This window comes from Eublepharis macularius, chromosome 3, assembly GCF_028583425.1.
Source record: "Eublepharis macularius isolate TG4126 chromosome 3, MPM_Emac_v1.0, whole genome shotgun sequence".
Classification (NCBI taxonomy): domain Eukaryota; kingdom Metazoa; phylum Chordata; class Lepidosauria; order Squamata; family Eublepharidae; genus Eublepharis; species Eublepharis macularius.
This window is the reverse complement of record NC_072792.1, coordinates 179,646,958-179,665,637: the sequence shown is the minus strand read 5'-3', so window position 1 is coordinate 179,665,637 and position 18,680 is coordinate 179,646,958. Positions and strand designations below refer to the sequence as shown.

The window sequence follows — 18,680 nt, the reverse complement described above, 5'->3', positions numbered from 1 at the left end:
TGCTATTGAATACTACGACAAGCGTTGTGACAAAGAGGTTGGTTTCTTCTTTGTAGACGCTGAAAAAGCGTTTGACAATTTAAACTGGGATTTTATGTTTGCCACTATGGAAAAGCTACAACTGGGAGAAAGATTCGTCAGAGCAATCAAGGAAATCTATAGAGACCAGACTGCAGCAATTGTAGTGAATGATGAATTGACCAAAAAATTGACGATTAGTAAAGGAACAAGACAAGGTTGCCCGTTATCTCCATTGTTGTTCATTTTAGTATTGGAGATTCTGATGATACAAATTCGACAAGATGAGGAAATACGAGGAATAAAAATAAAGGACTACTCATATAAGGTCAGAGCATTTGCAGACGACATAATGTTAATTGTAGAAGACCCACTGGAGAACATGCCAAAAGTGATAGGCAAGATCAAGGAGTTTGGAGATTTGGCAGGTTTCTTCATTAACAAAAAGAAGTCAAAGATATTATGCAAAAACATGACTAAGCAGAAACAACAATTGTTAATGGAAACAACGGATTGTGAAGTAACTAGTAAGGTGAAATACTTGGGAGTTGAGCTGACTGCAAAAAATATAGATTTGTTCAAGAATAATTATGAAAAATTATGGACTCAGATAGAGAGAGACTTGATCAAATGGAATAGATTGAACCTGTCATGGTTGGGCAGGATTGCAGCAGTTAAGATGAATGTGTTACCAAGAGTAATGTTTTTGTTACAGACAATACCAATCATCAGAGACTCTAAACAATTTGAAAAATGGCAGAGGAAAATATCAGATTTTGTTTGGGCAGGCAAGAAGCCTCGAGTGAAAGTAAAAGTTTTACAAGATGCAAAGGAGAGAGGCGGAATGCAGCTGCCCAATCTGAGACTTTACCATGATGCAATCTGCCTAGTTTGGCTAAAAGAGTGGATGACATTAAAGAATAAGAAACTATTAGCCCTAGAGGGATATAAAAAAATTTTTGGATGGCACGCATACCTATGGCATGACAAAGTAAAGGTCAACTCGATGTTCCTGCATCATTTTGTAAGGAGAAGTCTATTTACAATCTGGAAGAAGTATAGAACTTACTTACAAGAAGGAACCCCCTTGTGGGTGGTTCCATATGAGGTGATAGATCCGAGAGCTGTGGATAATGAACAACAATGTTTAACGTATAAAGAAATAACTAAGATTGAAGTATCTAAACTTAGAATAAAGACGCAAGAGGAACTATCACCTAACTATGATTGGTTTCAGTATAGACAGATTAGAGAATTATACAACTCAGACTTTGCAAAAGGGGGCATACGAACAGAGAACTCGGAACTAGAGCAGACCCTTCTTAAAGAAGACAAGAAAAGAATATCCAAGGTATACCAAGTATTGCTGAAATGGTATACTGAGGATGAGATAGTTAAAACACAGATGGTGAAATGGGCTATAAATTTCAATAAAGAAATAACAATGGAGGCATGGGAATACTTGTGGAAAACTACAATGAAGACAACGACATGTATTAATATTAAAGAGAACATTTTCAAAATGATCTATCGTTGGTACATGACACCAAAGAAGATTGCGCTAGGGAATTTGAATACTTCTAATAAATGCTGGAAATGTAAGAAACATGAGGGCTCCCTCTATCATATGTGGTGGTCGTGTGAGGTAGCTAGGCAGTTCTGGGGGGAAATAATAAGAGAAATGAGTGAAATTTTACAGTTTCAAATAAATAAGAACCCAGAACTCCTGCTGCTAAACTTGGGAATGGAGGGAATTCCAGCCCATCATAGGACGTTGATTTTTTATATGACTGCAGCAGCTAGACTTTTGTATGCGCAGAAATGGAAAGTACAAGAAGTACCAACTATTGAAGATTGGATCTACAAATTGCTGTATATGGCTGAAATGGACAAGATGACAAGAAAACTGAGAGATCTGGACTCAGGGCAGTTCAACACAGACTGGGAGAAGCTGAAACAATACCTGGAGAAGAAATGGGAGGTGGGAGGAAAACTGTGGCAGTTTGAGAACTACTGAAATATAATAAAAGTATAAAAGAGAGGGGTGACTTTACCGGGGGAGGAAGAGAAATGTGAATTTATAAGCAGTTAGATTAATTGATTGAGATATATATAGATATGTATAGGTCAACTGATAGAGAATAATTAATGATAAGGTTTAAACATGAGGATTGACTAACTAACAATATTTTCTTTCTTTGACAAGATTTATATGCACCAAACTGAATGTATAGAAGAGTTAAATTGATTGAGTATCTGAGGAGTTATATAGAATTACCATAAAAAGTTGAAATGAGTAATATATAGAGAACAAATCAAATTGTTTGATTTAAATGTGGGAAATTTTTATGGTTTATGATATATAGGTTTATATAGAATTATTCAAAACTGGAAAATGGGATAAATTGTTTATCTAAAGACGTATAGTTTGGGTGTATAATAATTAAAGGAGTTAATGATGCACTGCTTAATATAATGGAGAATGTATATCTGTTTTAGACAGAGGAATTTAATAGAAGTAAGGGAAAAGGGACAGAGGGTGGGAAAGCTGTTGGAAGTCAACAAAAGGGGGGGAAAGGGAGGGGGTTAGAAACGAAAAATTAGGGGAAAATTGATTGTAATGTAAAAATAAAAATGTTCTAACCCAATAAAAAATTTTTCAAAAAAAAAAAAAAAAAAGATCTGCCTTTCAATGAATGGAGGTGGGGGAAACTGGGATACTTTTAGCAGTTGAGAAGGAACTGAAATCAAACGCACGAATGTATTCATGAGAAGCAAACTGAAGTGTGACTGTGCGAGCAACTGCATGGAAATTTGGAGAGGGGACATTTGAAACGAGGTCCACTTGAGCATCCCGAGGGACTTAGTAATGTGTATTTCCACCCTTAGAGAAAAGGCAGAATAGAAAGGGTAAGAGTCTGATCCATACGTAAGCGAGCCCTTGGACCATTCTCGAACACTGCTGTCTGGAAAGCTGGGATATCGATGCCCAAATAAATAAATAAATAAATAAATAAATAAATAAATAAATAAATAAATAAATAAATAAATAAATAAATAAATGAATAAATAAATAAATAAATAAATAAAATTATTTGGTTGGAGGGTCACTCATTGCTGCCTGGAATGGATGGATAGTGTTGGCCACATTAGCAGCATCTTTCACTGGATGGAGCTCCTATGAATTTTCAGCACGGATGTCGTATCTCTGCTTGGATCGTGTGGATCTCATGTGATGTTTGCAACGAATGAGTGGGGGGACCCACCGATGTTCCTATGTGTGTTTTATCATATATGCTGAACTACGGCGGGGATTTGCAGGGTTTCCTATCCAAACGTTGTGGTCAAGTTATCTTGTGGGAAGTGGCTGTAACTTTAAAGTCGGGGAGAAAATTATCGTTCAGCCACAAGGCTAAGCCTGCAAAACTGCTGATCCAATAAACTGAATTTTGTACTTTCTTGTTGTTTTCTTCTTTCATAGAGAGCCAGTGCCATGTGGTGGTTAGCATGTCAGATGAGGATCTAGGAGACCCAGGTTCGAATCCCTGTTCTGGCATGGAAGCTCACTGGGTGACCTGGGACCAGTCACACATTCTCAGAATAAGTAGGGTCACTAGGTCCCCTTACTTTCTGGTGGAAGGAGGTGAACTGGCACCTACCCTGTGCCTTCTGCATGTTCACACGCTCACAGCGCTTGCATGGTGATGTCATCATGCCAGCCACAGATGTGCTCTGGCACTTTGCATGGGGCTAATTCCAGCCCGTTTGGGGCTGAAATTGGCCCTGACAAAGTGCGGGAGCACACCCACAGCTGGCACAATGATGTCATTTCAGGAAGTGATGTCATGCCCTGTGTGGAAGATGCCCGGTCCATGCTTTCCTGGGTTACCTGCCAGTGGAGGGTGATCTCTAGGGAGCTTGCCACCTTCCACCATTAGCAATTCCCCACCACCGGTGGGTAACTGAGAAGTTTAAGCATAAGCTACCTCGCAGGGTTGTTGAGAGGATGAAATGGAGGAAAATAGAAGGATGTAAGCAGCTTTTGGTCTCCATTAGGAAGGCGGGGGTATAAATGAAGTAAATAAATAAATTAATGAATTAACCAATTAATAAATAAACCCAGCCCACTTGCTTGATAATGTCTCCTCTCTCTCCAAATCCCCATATTTTTGAAGTTTCAGCAAACCCAGAAAGTTATTGAGCACCTTGTGTGGCAAGTTAAATGTTGTGCGATATCGACGAGCCATGGGACACTTACGCAACCCAGTGGATTCTATCCGTGAAGCCGTGTTCACCGTGTCCCCAAACAGACAGTACCGTGGCATAGTGAGGCCCACGACCCCAGCAGCACAAGGTCCTGCAGAAAAATAAAAAATATCCTGCTTTATGAACAAGGACAGAGATGAAGCCCGTATTCAACGCATCACCCTGTTTGGCTGCTCAAATGTTGCATGTGAAATTTTAAGTGCAACATTTGAACAGGAAAGTTCAGAATGTTTGAATTTGTAATCTAAACATAAAAATTGGCCTTGGAGTGCAAAACTAGAATGCTTGATAGTTTTGGTAGACAACAAATAGGAAATCTTTCAGCAACCAAATACCATGTCATGGCAGTCAGCAACTAAACACTCATAAGAATTTGATTCTTTTTACGAACATAGAAAACACTGAGTTTTGCAAAAAAAAATCTGAAATAAAATAATACATGGGCAGGGGGCTTTTAAAAACCTAAAATATTAGAAGCAGCACCTATATCTTTAAGAAATGAATGCCCTCAGTGGCTGTTGCTAGGCAACCACAACAGTTTTGCCAGCCTTCAAGCCTTGGCTTCTGTTAGTAAAAGGCAGGGGATGGGGCAGGACATTTCCAGGGCTGTTTTGGCTTCAGATGGAGGACTTGTTAGAGGCAGACATGGCTGCAACCACCAGGCAACTTGATACTACATGACTTGCACATCTGACTCAGGACTGGTTGCTTAATGCTGTTCAACAGCAACCGGCCACAAAAGCCAGTGTTGTGTGTAGTGGTTAGAGTTTCACAGCAGGATCTGGGAGACCCAATTTTGAATCACCACTCTGCTGTGGAATAGGGGTGTGCAAGCCAAAAAATTTCTGCTAAAGCCGAAAGCCGAAAGAAGAATCTCTTTCGAATAAGCCGAAAGCCGAAACGGCCAGCCGTTTCGGCTTTCGGCTTTCAGCTTTGTTTCGGCTTTCTTTCGGCTTTCGGCTTTCAGCTTTTCAATGGGAAAATGCCTCCGTCTTCCCGGACGTCTGGGGGAGGCATTTTCCCACCGAATCAGCCCAAAATTGGTGGGGACCTTCCTCTAACCCCTCTCTAAACCCCCCCCAAGTTTCAGACCGATTGGACTTTGGGGGGCCAAGTTATGGCCCCCCAAAGCAGGTCCCCCTATCCTCCCATAAGAAAGCGAAGGAGCAGCATATTGTTAGCATGCTGCTGCTCATCTTCTTCATTATTTCCTATGGGGAAAAATGAAGAGGCAGGCTTCCTTTGCCAGGGGTGGCATTTTGCATGCAAAATGCCCCCTTACCCTCAGGAGCCCTTCTCCCACCCTTCCTCCCACCCCCCACCAAGGCTCAGCCTGCTCCCACTTGGGGGGGCCATTTCATGGCCTCCCCAAGTAGGTCCTCTCAGCCCCTAAAGTCCACCCCTTACAGCCCCACACAAACCCAATTCCCCCCCAGCTGCCACACACAGACCCAAATCCCCACATTAGCCCCTCACAGACCCAAATCCACCCCCACCTGCCCCACACCCATAACCCCAGGAACAGGCTGGCAAAGGCCAGCCCTCTCCCTTTGTTCCCTATGCTGGGAACTTCTAAACTCTCTTTCCCTGGGCAATTCTGCACAGCCCAGGGGTGCCACAATGGTGGGCACACTTCTGAGTGCCAGCTGGTCCCTGTGAAAGAGCACCTGAACCACAGACACCCTCCCTCAAATTCCCCCACCACCTACAGAGATGGCTGGCCAGCCAGCCCCATTGTTCCCTATGATGGGAACCAACTGCACAACAAAGAATAAAACACGAACAACACAAAATAAAGTTTTTTTAAAATTATTTTCTCCCTTTCAAAGTACAAGTAGGCAAAGCATTATGACACATTACACCAGCAGTCCCCCACACAGAAAAATTAACACAACTCACTTAACATCAGAGAATCACAAAACACGATTCCTGTCAAAAACACTTTATTTCTTGAACAGCTTTAGGATACACAGCAGGGGGGCGCACCAAAGGGCATGGCAGCAGTATCTTACACAAAAATAACACAACTCACTTAACATCAGAGAATCACCCCAAAATATTGCTGTCAAAAGCACTTTATTTCCTTAACTGCTTTAGGTTACACAGTAGGAAGGCACAACAGGGCATGAAAGCAGTGTACTACATAAAAATAACACATCTCACTTCACATCAGAGAATCACACAAACACAACTGCTGTCAAAAACGGTGAAGTGGGTTGTATTATTTTGTGTAGTACACTTCTGTCATGCCCTTTGGTGCACCCCCCTGCTGTGTATCCTAAAGCTGTTCAAGAAATAAAGTGTTTTTGACAGGAATCGTGCTTTTGTGATTCTCTGATGTTAAGTGAGTTGTGTTATTTTTGTGTAAGATACTGCTGCCATGCCCTTTGGTATGCCCCCTGCTGTGTAACCTAAAGCTGTTCAAGAAATAAAGTGTTTTTGACAGGAATCGTGTTTTGTGATTCTCTGATGTTAAGTGAGTTGTGTTAATTTTTCTGTGTGGGGGACTGCTGGTGTAATGTGTCATAATGCTTTGCCTACTTGTACTTTGAAAGGGAGAAAATAATTTTAAAAAAACTTTATTTTGTGTTGTTCGTGTTTTATTCTTTGTTGTGCAGTTGGTTCCCATCATAGGGAACAATGGGGCTGGCTGGCCAGCCATCTCTGTAGGTGGTGGGGGAATTTGAGGGAGGGTGTCTGTGGTTCAGGTGCTCTTTCACAGGGACCAGCTGGCACTCAGAAGTGTGCCCACCATTGTGGCACCCCTGGGCTGTGCAGAATTGCCCAGGGAAAGAGAGTTTAGAAGTTCCCAGCATAGGGAACAAAGGGAGAGGGCTGGCCTTTGCCAGCCTGTTCCTGGGGTTATGGGTGTGGGGCAGGTGGGGGTGGATTTGGGTCTTCGAGGGGCTAATGTGGGGATTTGGGTCTGTGTGTGGCAGCTGGGGGGGAATTGGGTTTGTGTGGGGCTGTAAGGGGTGGACTTTAGGGGCTGAGAGGACCTACTTGGGGAGGCCATGAAATGGCCCCCCCAAGTGGGAGCAGGCTGAGCCTTGGTGGGGGGTGGGAGGAAGGGTGGGAGAAGGGCTCCTGAGGGTAAGGGGGCATTTTGCATGCAAAATGCCACCCCTGGCAAAGGAAGCCTGCCTCTTCATTTTTCCCCATAGGAAATAATGAAGAAGATGAGCAGCAGCATGCTAACAATATGCTGCTCCTTCGCTTTCTTATGGGAGGATAGGGGGACCTGCTTTGGGGGGCCATAACTTGGCCCCCCAAAGTCCAATCGGTCTGAAACTTGGGGGGGGGTTTAGAGAGGGGTTAGAGGAAGGTCCCCACCAATTTTGGGCTGATTCGGTGGGAAAATGCCTCCCCCAGACGTCCGGGAAGACGGAGGCATTTTCCCATTGAAAAGCTGAAAGAAAGCCGAAAGAAGCCGAAACGTTTCGGCTTTCTCCTAGACGTTTCGGCTAACCTGAAAGAAGCCGAAACACTTTTGTTTCGGCTTTCTTTCGGCATTCAGAAAGCCGAAACGCACATCCCTACTGTGGAATCTCACTGGGTGACCATGGACCAGTTACACATTCTTAGTCTACCTCACAGAGTTGTTGTAAGGATAAAATGGAGGAGAGGTGAATGGCTTTGGGTCTTTATTACAGAGAAAGGTAGGGGATAAATGAAGTTAAATAGATAACAAATATAGCTGAAGATTGGGGCAGATAAAAGGTAGGTTGGTTGGTAGGGAGAGAGAAGAAAGCAGGTAAAGGTGAGGCTATCGGGGTTACCAGGATGAGGGAAAGAGGAAATAGCATGGGGACGGGGAAATAAAAATGTATATAATATACAAATCAGTAACCAAGAACCCTCCGATCTGTGGTTTAACCATCTGTGGTATGTATTTGCAACTCAAGTTGAAATGCTGGGAAGGAGCCAAAAAGAGTGAGCCCCAAAAAATGAGCTGGGAATGAGCCAAAAAGAGCCGAAAAACTCAGTTTCTCTCTCTTGAAGTGGCAAATCTGTTCACACTCAGACATGCACCTCTCAGCCAGTCACTGAAATTCAGCATTAAAACAATGTATGGACCACCCGGTCTCCCATCCTTGGCGCTGGAAGTCTGAATAATCATCCAGACAAGCTGTGATTATTTCTCTCCTCTTCCAAAGCAAAGAAGTAGACCTCAGAGAGCCAAAGCTGTCTGTGAGCTTTCCAGTGTCACGAAATGCCAGGGCTTACTCAGATATGCGCTCATAACAACACAGATCCAGAGGAGTTAGTCATGTTAGTCTGTAGTTGCAAAATAGTAGAGTGCTACCGGACTTTTTACTATTCCATAACAACACACCACATGAAAAGGTGTGCATCTGAACAGGCCCTGCCTATGTGCGTCTTTTCACAGCCATATTCAGAGCACAATAAGTGCTTGTTTATTTAGGGTTGGATTCTCTGGTCATGTGAGTGGAAGGAGCTCATGCCAGTACCCTGTTTCTTCCTTCCATCTGTGGCTCCCGTGTGATCTCCCCAAAAAACCTTCTGCTGCAGGAGGTAGAGAGTGCCGTCAAGACACACCTGACTTCAGGGCTAGTGCCAGAGTTTCTGGTGCCTGAGGCCGGGGGCAGCTCCAGGGCTGTGGCCACCCCCACGCGCGTGCACGAAGCATGCATGTGCTCACACCCAGACTGCATGATGACATCACTGTGTGTGACATCATCACACAGCATGCCGCTGCGAACCAGCCTCATTGGCGTGCCAGGCAGCTGGGACAGCACATGGCTGGCCTCCCAGCCCTCCTGCTCAGTTGCCCAGCACTGCCCCGGCTGCCTGCTGCATCTGGCCGCAGCTGCATGTAGGCGGTGGCGGCAGCAGCATGGGGCAAAAGCAGAAAGGCTGGGAGGCTGCCCACTAAGAGACTGCCCTGCGCTGCTAACGCCAGCATGTGCTCCTGGCTAGGCGCAGCAGCTGTAGGCCAGGCGTGGCAGGTGGCTGGGGCAGCATGCAGGCGGCTTCCCAGCTCTGCGGCACGTGCCCCCGCCCCTGGCACCCCCTCTGGTGCATCAACGCTTGAGGCAGCTGTCGGACCCGCCTCCATGGACACGCCTGCCCTACCTGTCTTATAGCAACCCCTGGTGGGGCTTTCATGGCAAGAGACTAACAGAGGTGGCTTGCCATTGCCTGCCTCTGCAACCCTGGTCTTTGTTGGAGGTCTCCCACCCAATTACTAACCAAGGCTGACCCTGCTTAGCTTCTGAGATCTGATGAGATCAGGCTCACTTGCAGGTCTCATGGACGAAATGACTCGTGGTGTTGGGGGATTGCACTATAGAAAGGGAACTGGGTGCCATGATGCCGACCAATATCTTTCCTGCTGCCCATCAAGTGTTTCTAGAAAGTGGGCAGGGCCAGGCGGGGCTTTTGCCTCTGACTGACCATTAGAAATCTCTCACATGCTGCCAGGTGAGCATTTCCTAGCTAGCTCAATATGTATACTTATTTTGTGTGTAAGCAATTTTTTTTTAAACCTGTCTATTTTTTAAAAAAGCATTCTGTTCAACAGAGCTTCTGCCTGAATAGCTGAGTTATGCATAACCACAGTCCTCGATACTTGTGGTTGACTCCGCCTCCTGCAACAGCCATTTTGTGGTTGGCTCTACCTCTTGCGGAGGCCATTTTGTGGTTGGCGCTACCTCTTGCAGAGGCCATTTTGTGGTTGGTGCTACCTCTTGCAGAGGCCATCTTGCAGAGGCCATTTTGTGGTTTGCTCTACCTCTTGCGGAGGCCATTTTGTGGTTGGCTCTACCTCTTGCGGAGGCCATTTTGTGGTTGTACCCATCATCACCCTGTGCCAGAATTCCAAAGGTGCCTGCAAGCTCAAAAAGACTGGGGACTCCTGCCTTACCAGGAGATGCAGCAGATCTCCTCTGCGGGTGGATTTCCACAACTGCAACTCCAGACACATTCTTTGGCTTTTAAGAAGCAGTTGCAATGCCCCCCCCCCCTATCATTCATCACCATTGCACTGGGGACAGAAGAGTTTGCCTCTCCTTCCTGGTCCTTTTCTCCCATTAAAAATCCCCCCCACAAATCTGCTTCGATCCTCAAGTGGGAAAAAGACAGATATCCATATAGTGCCTGTCTTCTATTTCCTGCTGGGACTAACAGCAGCTGGGGTGTCAGATTTCTGATTGGAGAAACATCCCTTGGAGGAAGGAGTAATTCCCAAGGTCGCTTTTTAGCAAAGATTGATGCAGGAGGAGCTGTGGCTCAGTGGTAGTAAATCTGCTTGGCATACGAAAGGTCCCAGGTTCAATCCCCACTATCTCTGGTTAAAGGGATGAGGTAACAAGTGATATAACTCTGTGCCATTGCCAGTCTGAGTAGACAAGAGTGACCTTTATGGATGAGGATTCAGTATAAGGCAGCCACACCCAGTGTCTCTCTACACGAGACACCTGACACATGAAGAACATGTGTTGGGAGATGCAATGTTAACCAGGAAGGGTAGTTTAAAAAGGCAGAGTCGACAGGAGGGCAAAGGCTTTGCTAGACACTGGAGCTGTGTGAAGGGACTGTGAAAGGCCAGAAGGGAAACTTCAGCCCGTTCTAACCTCTCCAGATCCAAGCCCGGCTCTGGAAGGCAGCTCCAGCTCATTTCAATTCCTCGCTTCCCTGGGGGTTGCAATCCCACACAGTTTTAGACTGGAGAGGTGAAACTGACAAGAAAATGAAATCAACAAACCCTCTGAAGAGCAATGTCTGCCTGCTCTGTCTTTTAAACTACGCTTCCTGGCTAACATTGCATTTCTCTACACCTGATGAAGATGCTCCAAGGCATCTTGTGTAGAGAAACTCCCGGTTTTCAGTCAGTATCTAGACTCTCTTGGTGCTAACACTCAGCTCTGAGCAGCCTTTCCCCATGAGAGCGCTTCCACACACCGGGAGCCTCTGAAAGGCAGTGTGATCTCCTTTCTTAGCACCAGGTTTTAGATCAAAGCGAGAAATCCTGCAAGAAGACTCTTTCCATGAGGCTGGCAAGAGTAACTTTTGCAGCAAAATGGGAAGTGGTGAAATGCCCAGACTTGAAGGAACGGAAGAATAAATTAAATAAGTACGCGGCTATGGCAAAAATTAACTTCTTTTATACAGAACAGGCCGACTTTAGAATTTCAAGATAAACGGAAAGCTTTTTAAAATTATATAGCTGAAAACTAAGAACAAAATTAAAGTAACAAAGAGAATGATACAAGAAAAGAGATAATACATGCTTATAATAAAAATGTTATCCATTGATAAAAATGTTATTAGATATGAAGACAGATGGTAAAGATAGAATAAGATATTTAAATAGAAGTGAAATATCAAAAGTAGGTTTAAGTTCCACTTAAACATATGTATGTAGATTTTATTTTAGGTGTATAGGACCATAGTGGAAGAGAGCTCTTTTCTACTGCTACAGACAAACTAACACCTCTACCCATCTTGATCTAAGATCATAGTGTAGAATTTATGTTTGTACGTTTGGAAATCAGACAGACAGACAGACAGACAGACAGACAGACAGACAGACAGACAGACAGACAGATAGACAGATAGACAGATAGATAGATAGATAGACAGATAGATAGACAGATAGATAGATAGATAGATAGATAGATAGATAGATAGATAGATAGATAGATAGATAGATAGATAGATAGATAGATAGATAGATAGATAGATAGATAGATAGATAGATAGATAGATAGATAGATAGATAGATAGATAGATAGATAGATAGATAGATAGATAGATAGATAGATAGATAGGGGGGAAAAGAAGACCTTTTCCAAACTCCATTGTCTAATGAGGTCAGAGCTTCTCCCTCCACGGACCCAGGAATTTGTTTTCGCACAAGCTGTTTTTCTTCTCCCGCAGCCCTTTGCCAGAAGTGCCGGGTAGGTTAATGAAGCATGTTAGCCAATCTTCTGCAATAAGCATCAAGGATTCCGGAGGGACCGATGAACTCAAAGCTAACAGCATGTGGCGGCTAGCCCAAGATTCAGGGGCTTGAAAAACAAGCCCCAACCAGGCCTCGGGCTTGGAGGAGACCTCCCCCTCCCCACAGCCTCGATATCCAACTCTAGTTACCTCCAGCTCAGCTGCTTTTATTGGCATGATACACTAATTGAGTGTGTGTTTGGGAAGGGGAAAGGAAGATATGGATCCAAGCTGAGAAAGCCATCCCCCCCTCCCAATCTCATCTATCTAGCAATCAAGAGGTTAGGTGTGGTACATCCATGGTGGCTTTTAATCTTCAAGCCCCAAAAGGAATAGACTGGTACTCAGTGGTCCGATCCTGGTCCAATCACTAGCAACTTCCATTCTCAACATTCTCAGGCAGCAGGACCAGAAGAGAAATCTACTCAGACCCCTGGAGAGAGGCAACATGGTGCAGTGGTTAGAGTGTCGACCTAGGATCTGGGAGCCCAGGTTCGAATTCTCACTTGGCCATGGGAGCTCACTGGGTGACCTCAGGTCAGTCACACACCTCCAGCCTAACCTATTTCATGGGATTGTTGGTGAGGATAAAAAGGGTGGAATGGGGAATAAGGTAAGCTGCTTTTAGTGCCCGTTGGAGAGAAAAGTGGGATATAAACAAAGCAAATAAATAAACTGGTATTTGTCACAGTAGGCAATAACTGACCCTGACCTGGATAGCCCAGGTGAGCCTGATCTTGTCAGATCTCAGAAGCTAAGCAGGGTCTGCCTTGGTCAGTAATTGGATGAGAGACCTCCAATGAAGACCAGGGCTGCAGAGGCAGGCAATGGCAAACCGCCTCTGTTAGTCTCTTGCCATGAAAACCCCACTAGGGGGCGCCATATGTCAGCTATGACTTGAGGGCCCTCTCCACCACCACCACCAAGCAATAACTGACTCTAAAGCAGGCGGCTTTCTCTGTATTGCATGTTTATGTTTTTATTGAATTCGTTAATATATCCTTTCTTTTAAAATCTGTTTTAATGTTGACGTGTTTTGATAATCGCTGCCTTGAGGACTCTATTTGGAAGGAAAGGTGGTGTAGAAATGTTTTATGTAAATAAATAATAAAATTAATATGTCCACATATCATGGGGTGTGGAATAAATGGCTTGGCTAAGGACAACTAGCACGTTTGCAGCTTGAACCGATGTTCTTGTGGACCACGAATGCGCTTTGCTAAGCCAGTTTCTACTTTGTAATAATCCTTCTCCTATCCTGACAAGTGATAGTGGAAGCCCAGCCAGTTTGACCATGAAGCGGAGGATAAAATCCAGAGCACGCTTCCCCGTTTCCATTTGGATATCTCCGCGTTCACAAGAGATACTGTCTTGCGAGCAAACAGAGAATGGCAAATGAAAGGTCTCTCTTTGCTCACTCGACACAGTCGGTGCTTCCTCTTTGCCTTTAGTTCAAGACAGATAAAAAATAGAGGAGCATCACATTAAATCTACAATACAGAAGGAAATCCCACTGCAATAAGACTGACGTCAAATAACAATGTTACTTGTCCGATGGTCTCAACCAGGGGTCATTTTGTAGAAAAAGAGCGGGAGGGACTCATTAGCATAACTCATTAGCATAATTCATTAGCATATGGCACGCCCCTTGCCATTGCCAGAAGTGTGTCATTAGCATAACTGATTGGCATATGCCACACACCTCTGACATCACCTATCCTGGCTGTTTTGGACCCAATCCTGGCCATTCAGGGCCGAAATTGGGCCCAAAATGGCAAAAGGGGCTGAAAATGGCCAAAAAGGGGCCCAATATGGTCAGGATCGGGCCACTGCTGAGTGGGAGAGTGATCCACCACCCATCAGAGGCCCAATCCGGGCTGTTTCAGTCCCAATCCAGGATGAAACGGGCCCAAAATGGCCGAGAGTCAGGTGGGTGGGGCAACCTGCCATGTGACCTCTTTGGGGAACTGCCGGAACTGTGTTCCGGCGCGTTCCCCCTCGAAATGAGCCCTGGTCTCAACACGCTGTTGGAACAGTACCGAAAGACACCTTCAAGGGCCAGTCAATAGCACAAATCAAGTTGTGAGAGCCGTGCAGCTCAACAAACAGCCGGCTTGAACTTTGTTTCATCCTCTTCCTCAAGAGATGGCAGTCAGCTTCACTCCTTCCATAAAGTCTGTTCATTCTTTCATTCTCATCCAGGAAGCAACGCGTTAAGACAAGCAACAGAAACACGTTACAATGATCTATGGACTGTAATGAGTTCACCTACAGGTAATCATCAGATTGAGGCTGTGGAATTGGAATACATTTAACCACGACACAGAGTAGTGAAAGAAATGTTTTGTACTGTGTCGTTGTTATATTGAAAATGGATAGAATGATGTTTATTATTATACTGTGAATTTTGCACCTAGCACTTTCAATAAGCACTTATAAAGTACATTACATTGTTATCTGACGTCAGTCTTATTGCGGTCAGGCACGAGTTTCTCACCAGAGTGAAGCCCCATCCGGATCTTGATGGGCACGCCCGGAAGGTGCTTCATTGTAAACGACCCCACGGAGCTGAGGATGTCCAGAGCCATGTTGGCAATCTCGGCGGCGTGCCTCTGACCATTTCGTTTTGGGAGCCCTGATGCAACCATGTAGGCATCGCCGATGGTTTCCACCTAGAAATCAAAGGGTCCGCCCACCCCACAAAGAGCATTCAGAGTAGAAGATTCCCAAGCGTGAGAACTGATTAACAAGTTTGCTACTAGCTCATGCTAAGAGAAATGGGGAAAGAAGTCTATATACATATAGAGCTGCCTTATTGAGGGTGGAATAAACTTTACAAAGTACCTAGGGATGCTCAAGTAAACCTCATTTCACATGTGCCCCCTCCAACTTTCCATGCACTCGCTCGCACAGTCACACTTCAATTTGCTCTGCATGAATATAGTCTCATGTTCAATATGCTGTGAGATACTCAATTTCTACAGGCTGGAAGAGAGGCTCCCATTTTTTTCCTGCCTTGGAACTTTGTTACCCCGCCTCCCACCCTACAGGTTGCAGACTTTGGCCTTACCTTGTAAACATCATGGTGGCTAATGACAGCATCAAACAGAGTGTAAAGGTCATTCAAGAGATCCACAATCTCAATGGGCTCACTGAGGGCAGAGATGGTTGTGAAGCCAATGATGTCGCTGAAGTAGATGGTGACCTCATCAAAGTACTCCGGTTCAACGGTTGCTCCGGTTTTCAGGGTTTCCGCCACGGACCTGAAACAGCACAAAAATGTTTAAGAGGGGGAGATGAAGATGTATATATAAGGAAATGTGATGTCTCCATGATGTTTGTGTTAATGTTTATATCGTTCAGGTGAAACCATGGGTTTGTTTGGACTAGGAAGAGTTTTGTGAAACCAGGATTTGGTCTGCAGACCAACATTCAAACCCTGGTTTGTATCACCACATGGTGAAGTTTGGTCTTTCCCCTGTTGAGACCACACTGGAATCTGAACCTGCACTGCAGTGAGGTTGGTACAAAGGAACAAGCCAGGAAGTCTGTGTTCGAAATGCAAAATGATGGTTAAAATTGACAGTGGTTGACAGATGAGTTTCAAACCATGGCTTGATATGCTGGTTTGGCAGACCCTAACCAACCACAATTATATGATCATTAGTAACAATGCCTGTGGTGTGAAAAAATACAACGGGCTCTAGAAAAGTGATTCAGCGGGCCCCCTCCTGGTGGCAAGCAATTGCTTGGCGGTGGCCTGGAGGCCAGAGTGGGAGGGCACTAAGGGGAGGTACAGGGAGTATTTAGGCCCCTGATTCGGTGGGGCCCCACCCAGTGACAAGATGATGCTTTGCAGCAGCCTCAATCCCAGAGTTGTTGGCAATCCCAGAGTTGGCATTCTCAGAGTTGTTGGCATAAAAAGTGAGTCGTCATCAATATAACTTGCCTTTTATATAGTAGGATATCAGGGTTACTTTTGTGCTGTGCTTCATCAATTCACACCTCCACATCAGTAATATGAGGGGAGGTGACATGGGCCAGTCTGGGCTCAGTGAAATTGAGGCCTCCTCAGGAGGAGAGGAGCCTCATATAGCCAGCTCTGGCTCCTCAGGAGAAGAGGAGCTTCATGTAACCATCCCTGACTCAGCCAACACCAGTGATCAGGAAGAACAGCTGCTGGCTAATCAGAGTCCACAGCCAGCAGCTGAGGCAGAGCTACCAGCACCCTCCAGGTTCTACACCACAGGTGAAACCCAGCCAGGGACATCCAACACCACAGGAGAAGCCCAGCCAGGGGCTTCCACCTCTCCAGGTTTGCCCACACCTAAAGAACACTGCAGATGAATGCAGAGAGTGGAGCTGCAGGAGAGAAGGCGCAGTGCTCGCCTCGTGGGATGATGCCAGCTGCTTATGGATAGCGATAATGAGTTGCATCAGAATAGAGCCCAAGCAGCTGGCTGCAAACCACGCCTAGCTATAAAAGTGAGCCCAGAGGAACGGCTAGGCATGGAAACAATGACTTGAAGTCCTGCTACTGCTGTGACCACTCCCTTGAACCTTGCCTTGTTCCTGTAGTATTTGGACCGTGCTTTGTCTTTGCTCACATCTGGACCTGACTTTACCGGTACTGACTTGCGGACCCCCTGACTTGGCTCTCACGCTTTGGACTTCAGATTTTGGACTCATGCTCTGACCCTGGACTGGACTCTACTGGGGCTAGCCTGGCACCCGACAGGGAGACCCAAAGAAATGAGGTGCTGTGACCAAGAGCTCGTGCATCATCATTGATTTTAGAAATTATTCTTGTGAAACTGGAATTCGCAGGGAGAGGAAAGCAGCACGGGAGATAGCAAGGGACAGAACCAGAGAAATCTGTTCATCTTGGGACGTATTGTTTGAACTGATGGATAACCAAGGGGAAATGACACTATATTCTGGCAGTAAGGGTTAGTATTTACCGCTTAACCTTAAACAGAACTGGGCATCACAGGGCCAAGCTACACATGACGAATGACACTTGAACGGCAAGTGGATTGAGTGGAGGGCAAGTGAACAGGGAGAAATACACTTGCTGTTCAAGTGCCATTCGTCACTTGTAGCTTGGCCCACAGTCTGCAAAAGAATTTGATTCACTTGATACAGCTCTTGGGGCAAAGCATTGATAATATTATTGCCTGGACCAGCTCTGTAATGAGGCAAGAAGATTCTGGAGGGGGTGGGCAGCTGCTGACTTGCTTTTGTCTCTGGCCATGCTTTCATTGCCCTCACCTCTCCCTGCCCCTGGAACCCCCTCGCCTCCACCTGTCCTTCTTTATCTCCTTCTCCAATGGCCACATCAATTCATTTTCATTCCTTCCTTGTTCCTCACAAATCTTGAAACATAGCACAGTAAGCCTCACATGCCCAGTCAGGTTTCCTGAACTTTCACAAAAACAAGAATTCGGGAAGCCCGACTGGGCATGCACAGTTTGCCATGCTGTGTTTCAAAATCCCACAGGAACAAGGAGGAAAGAAGTTAGCTGCTCGCCGCGATATTGAAACATAACACAGCAAGACTCCCATGCTCGTGGGCTTCTGTAAGAATTCGGTGAGCCCAACTGGGCACATACAGTTTGCCATGCTGGTGACGACAAGGGAGTAAGAAGCATGAGCTGCCTCTTAAGCCTCCTAAGTGGGGGCAGGAGAGAACGGTGGAGACAGATGGTGGGGGGAAGCCTCAGCCCGCCCGCCCCCCTCGAGCTCCCACTGGTTGTTGTCTCAAGTGCTGAGCATACGGGGGGAGCATTTGGGTCAGCAGTTTCTCCGTCTTCAGTTTCTCAATCTCCAGCTCTTCGGTCCTTTCCCGGATTAAATCTTCCAGATTGCTTGAATACTGTTCCAGTATCCTCAACATGGAGTCGATGATATTGGTCTTCTTGCCTTTGTTGATGGTTTTAAACTGGGTTCGGGAAAAAAAATAAGAATTCATTCTGGATTCACAGCTGCTCACTGAGGTTGCCAAAGAAAGAAAACTTGGTCAGTGGATCATATGAACTTTAATCAATTCAGGAATGGATATGAACACATGTGCATGTGAGCAAAAGCAATGGGAACAAAGGAGAACCAGTGTGGTGTGTGTTTGATGGGGAACTGAAAGGCATAAGTTCAAATCCTGATTTCACCATGAAGCTCACTGGATGACCTTGGGCCACTTAAACAGTCTCAAACTATAACAACAACAACATTCGATTTATATACCGCCCTTCAGGACAACTTAATGCCCACGCAGAGTGGTTTACAAAGTATGTCATTATTATCCCCACAACAAAACACCCTGTGAGGTGGGTGGGGCTGAGAGAGCTCCAGAGAGCCGTGACTAGCCCAAGGTCACCCAGCTGGCTTCAAGCGGAGCAGTGGGGAATCAAACCCGGCTCTCCAGATAAGAGTCC

At 45.4% G+C, this 18,680-nt stretch overlaps 1 protein-coding gene across 1 annotated transcript in view; it reads right to left on the bottom strand.

The window, feature by feature from the left end:
• The window catches only part of LOC129326333 (retinal guanylyl cyclase 2-like), a 60,715-nt gene that overhangs the window by 9,447 nt on the left and 32,588 nt on the right, over positions 1-18,680 (bottom strand). Inside the window, exons 12-15 of the mRNA XM_054974488.1 lie at positions 18,027-18,190; positions 15,320-15,512; positions 14,747-14,921; positions 4,277-4,375 (exon numbers count right to left, since the gene is read on the bottom strand). Of these exons, the coding sequence (XP_054830463.1) occupies positions 4,277-4,375; positions 14,747-14,921; positions 15,320-15,512; positions 18,027-18,190 (631 nt within the window). The remainder of the gene's footprint in view (positions 1-4,276; positions 4,376-14,746; positions 14,922-15,319; positions 15,513-18,026; positions 18,191-18,680) is intronic.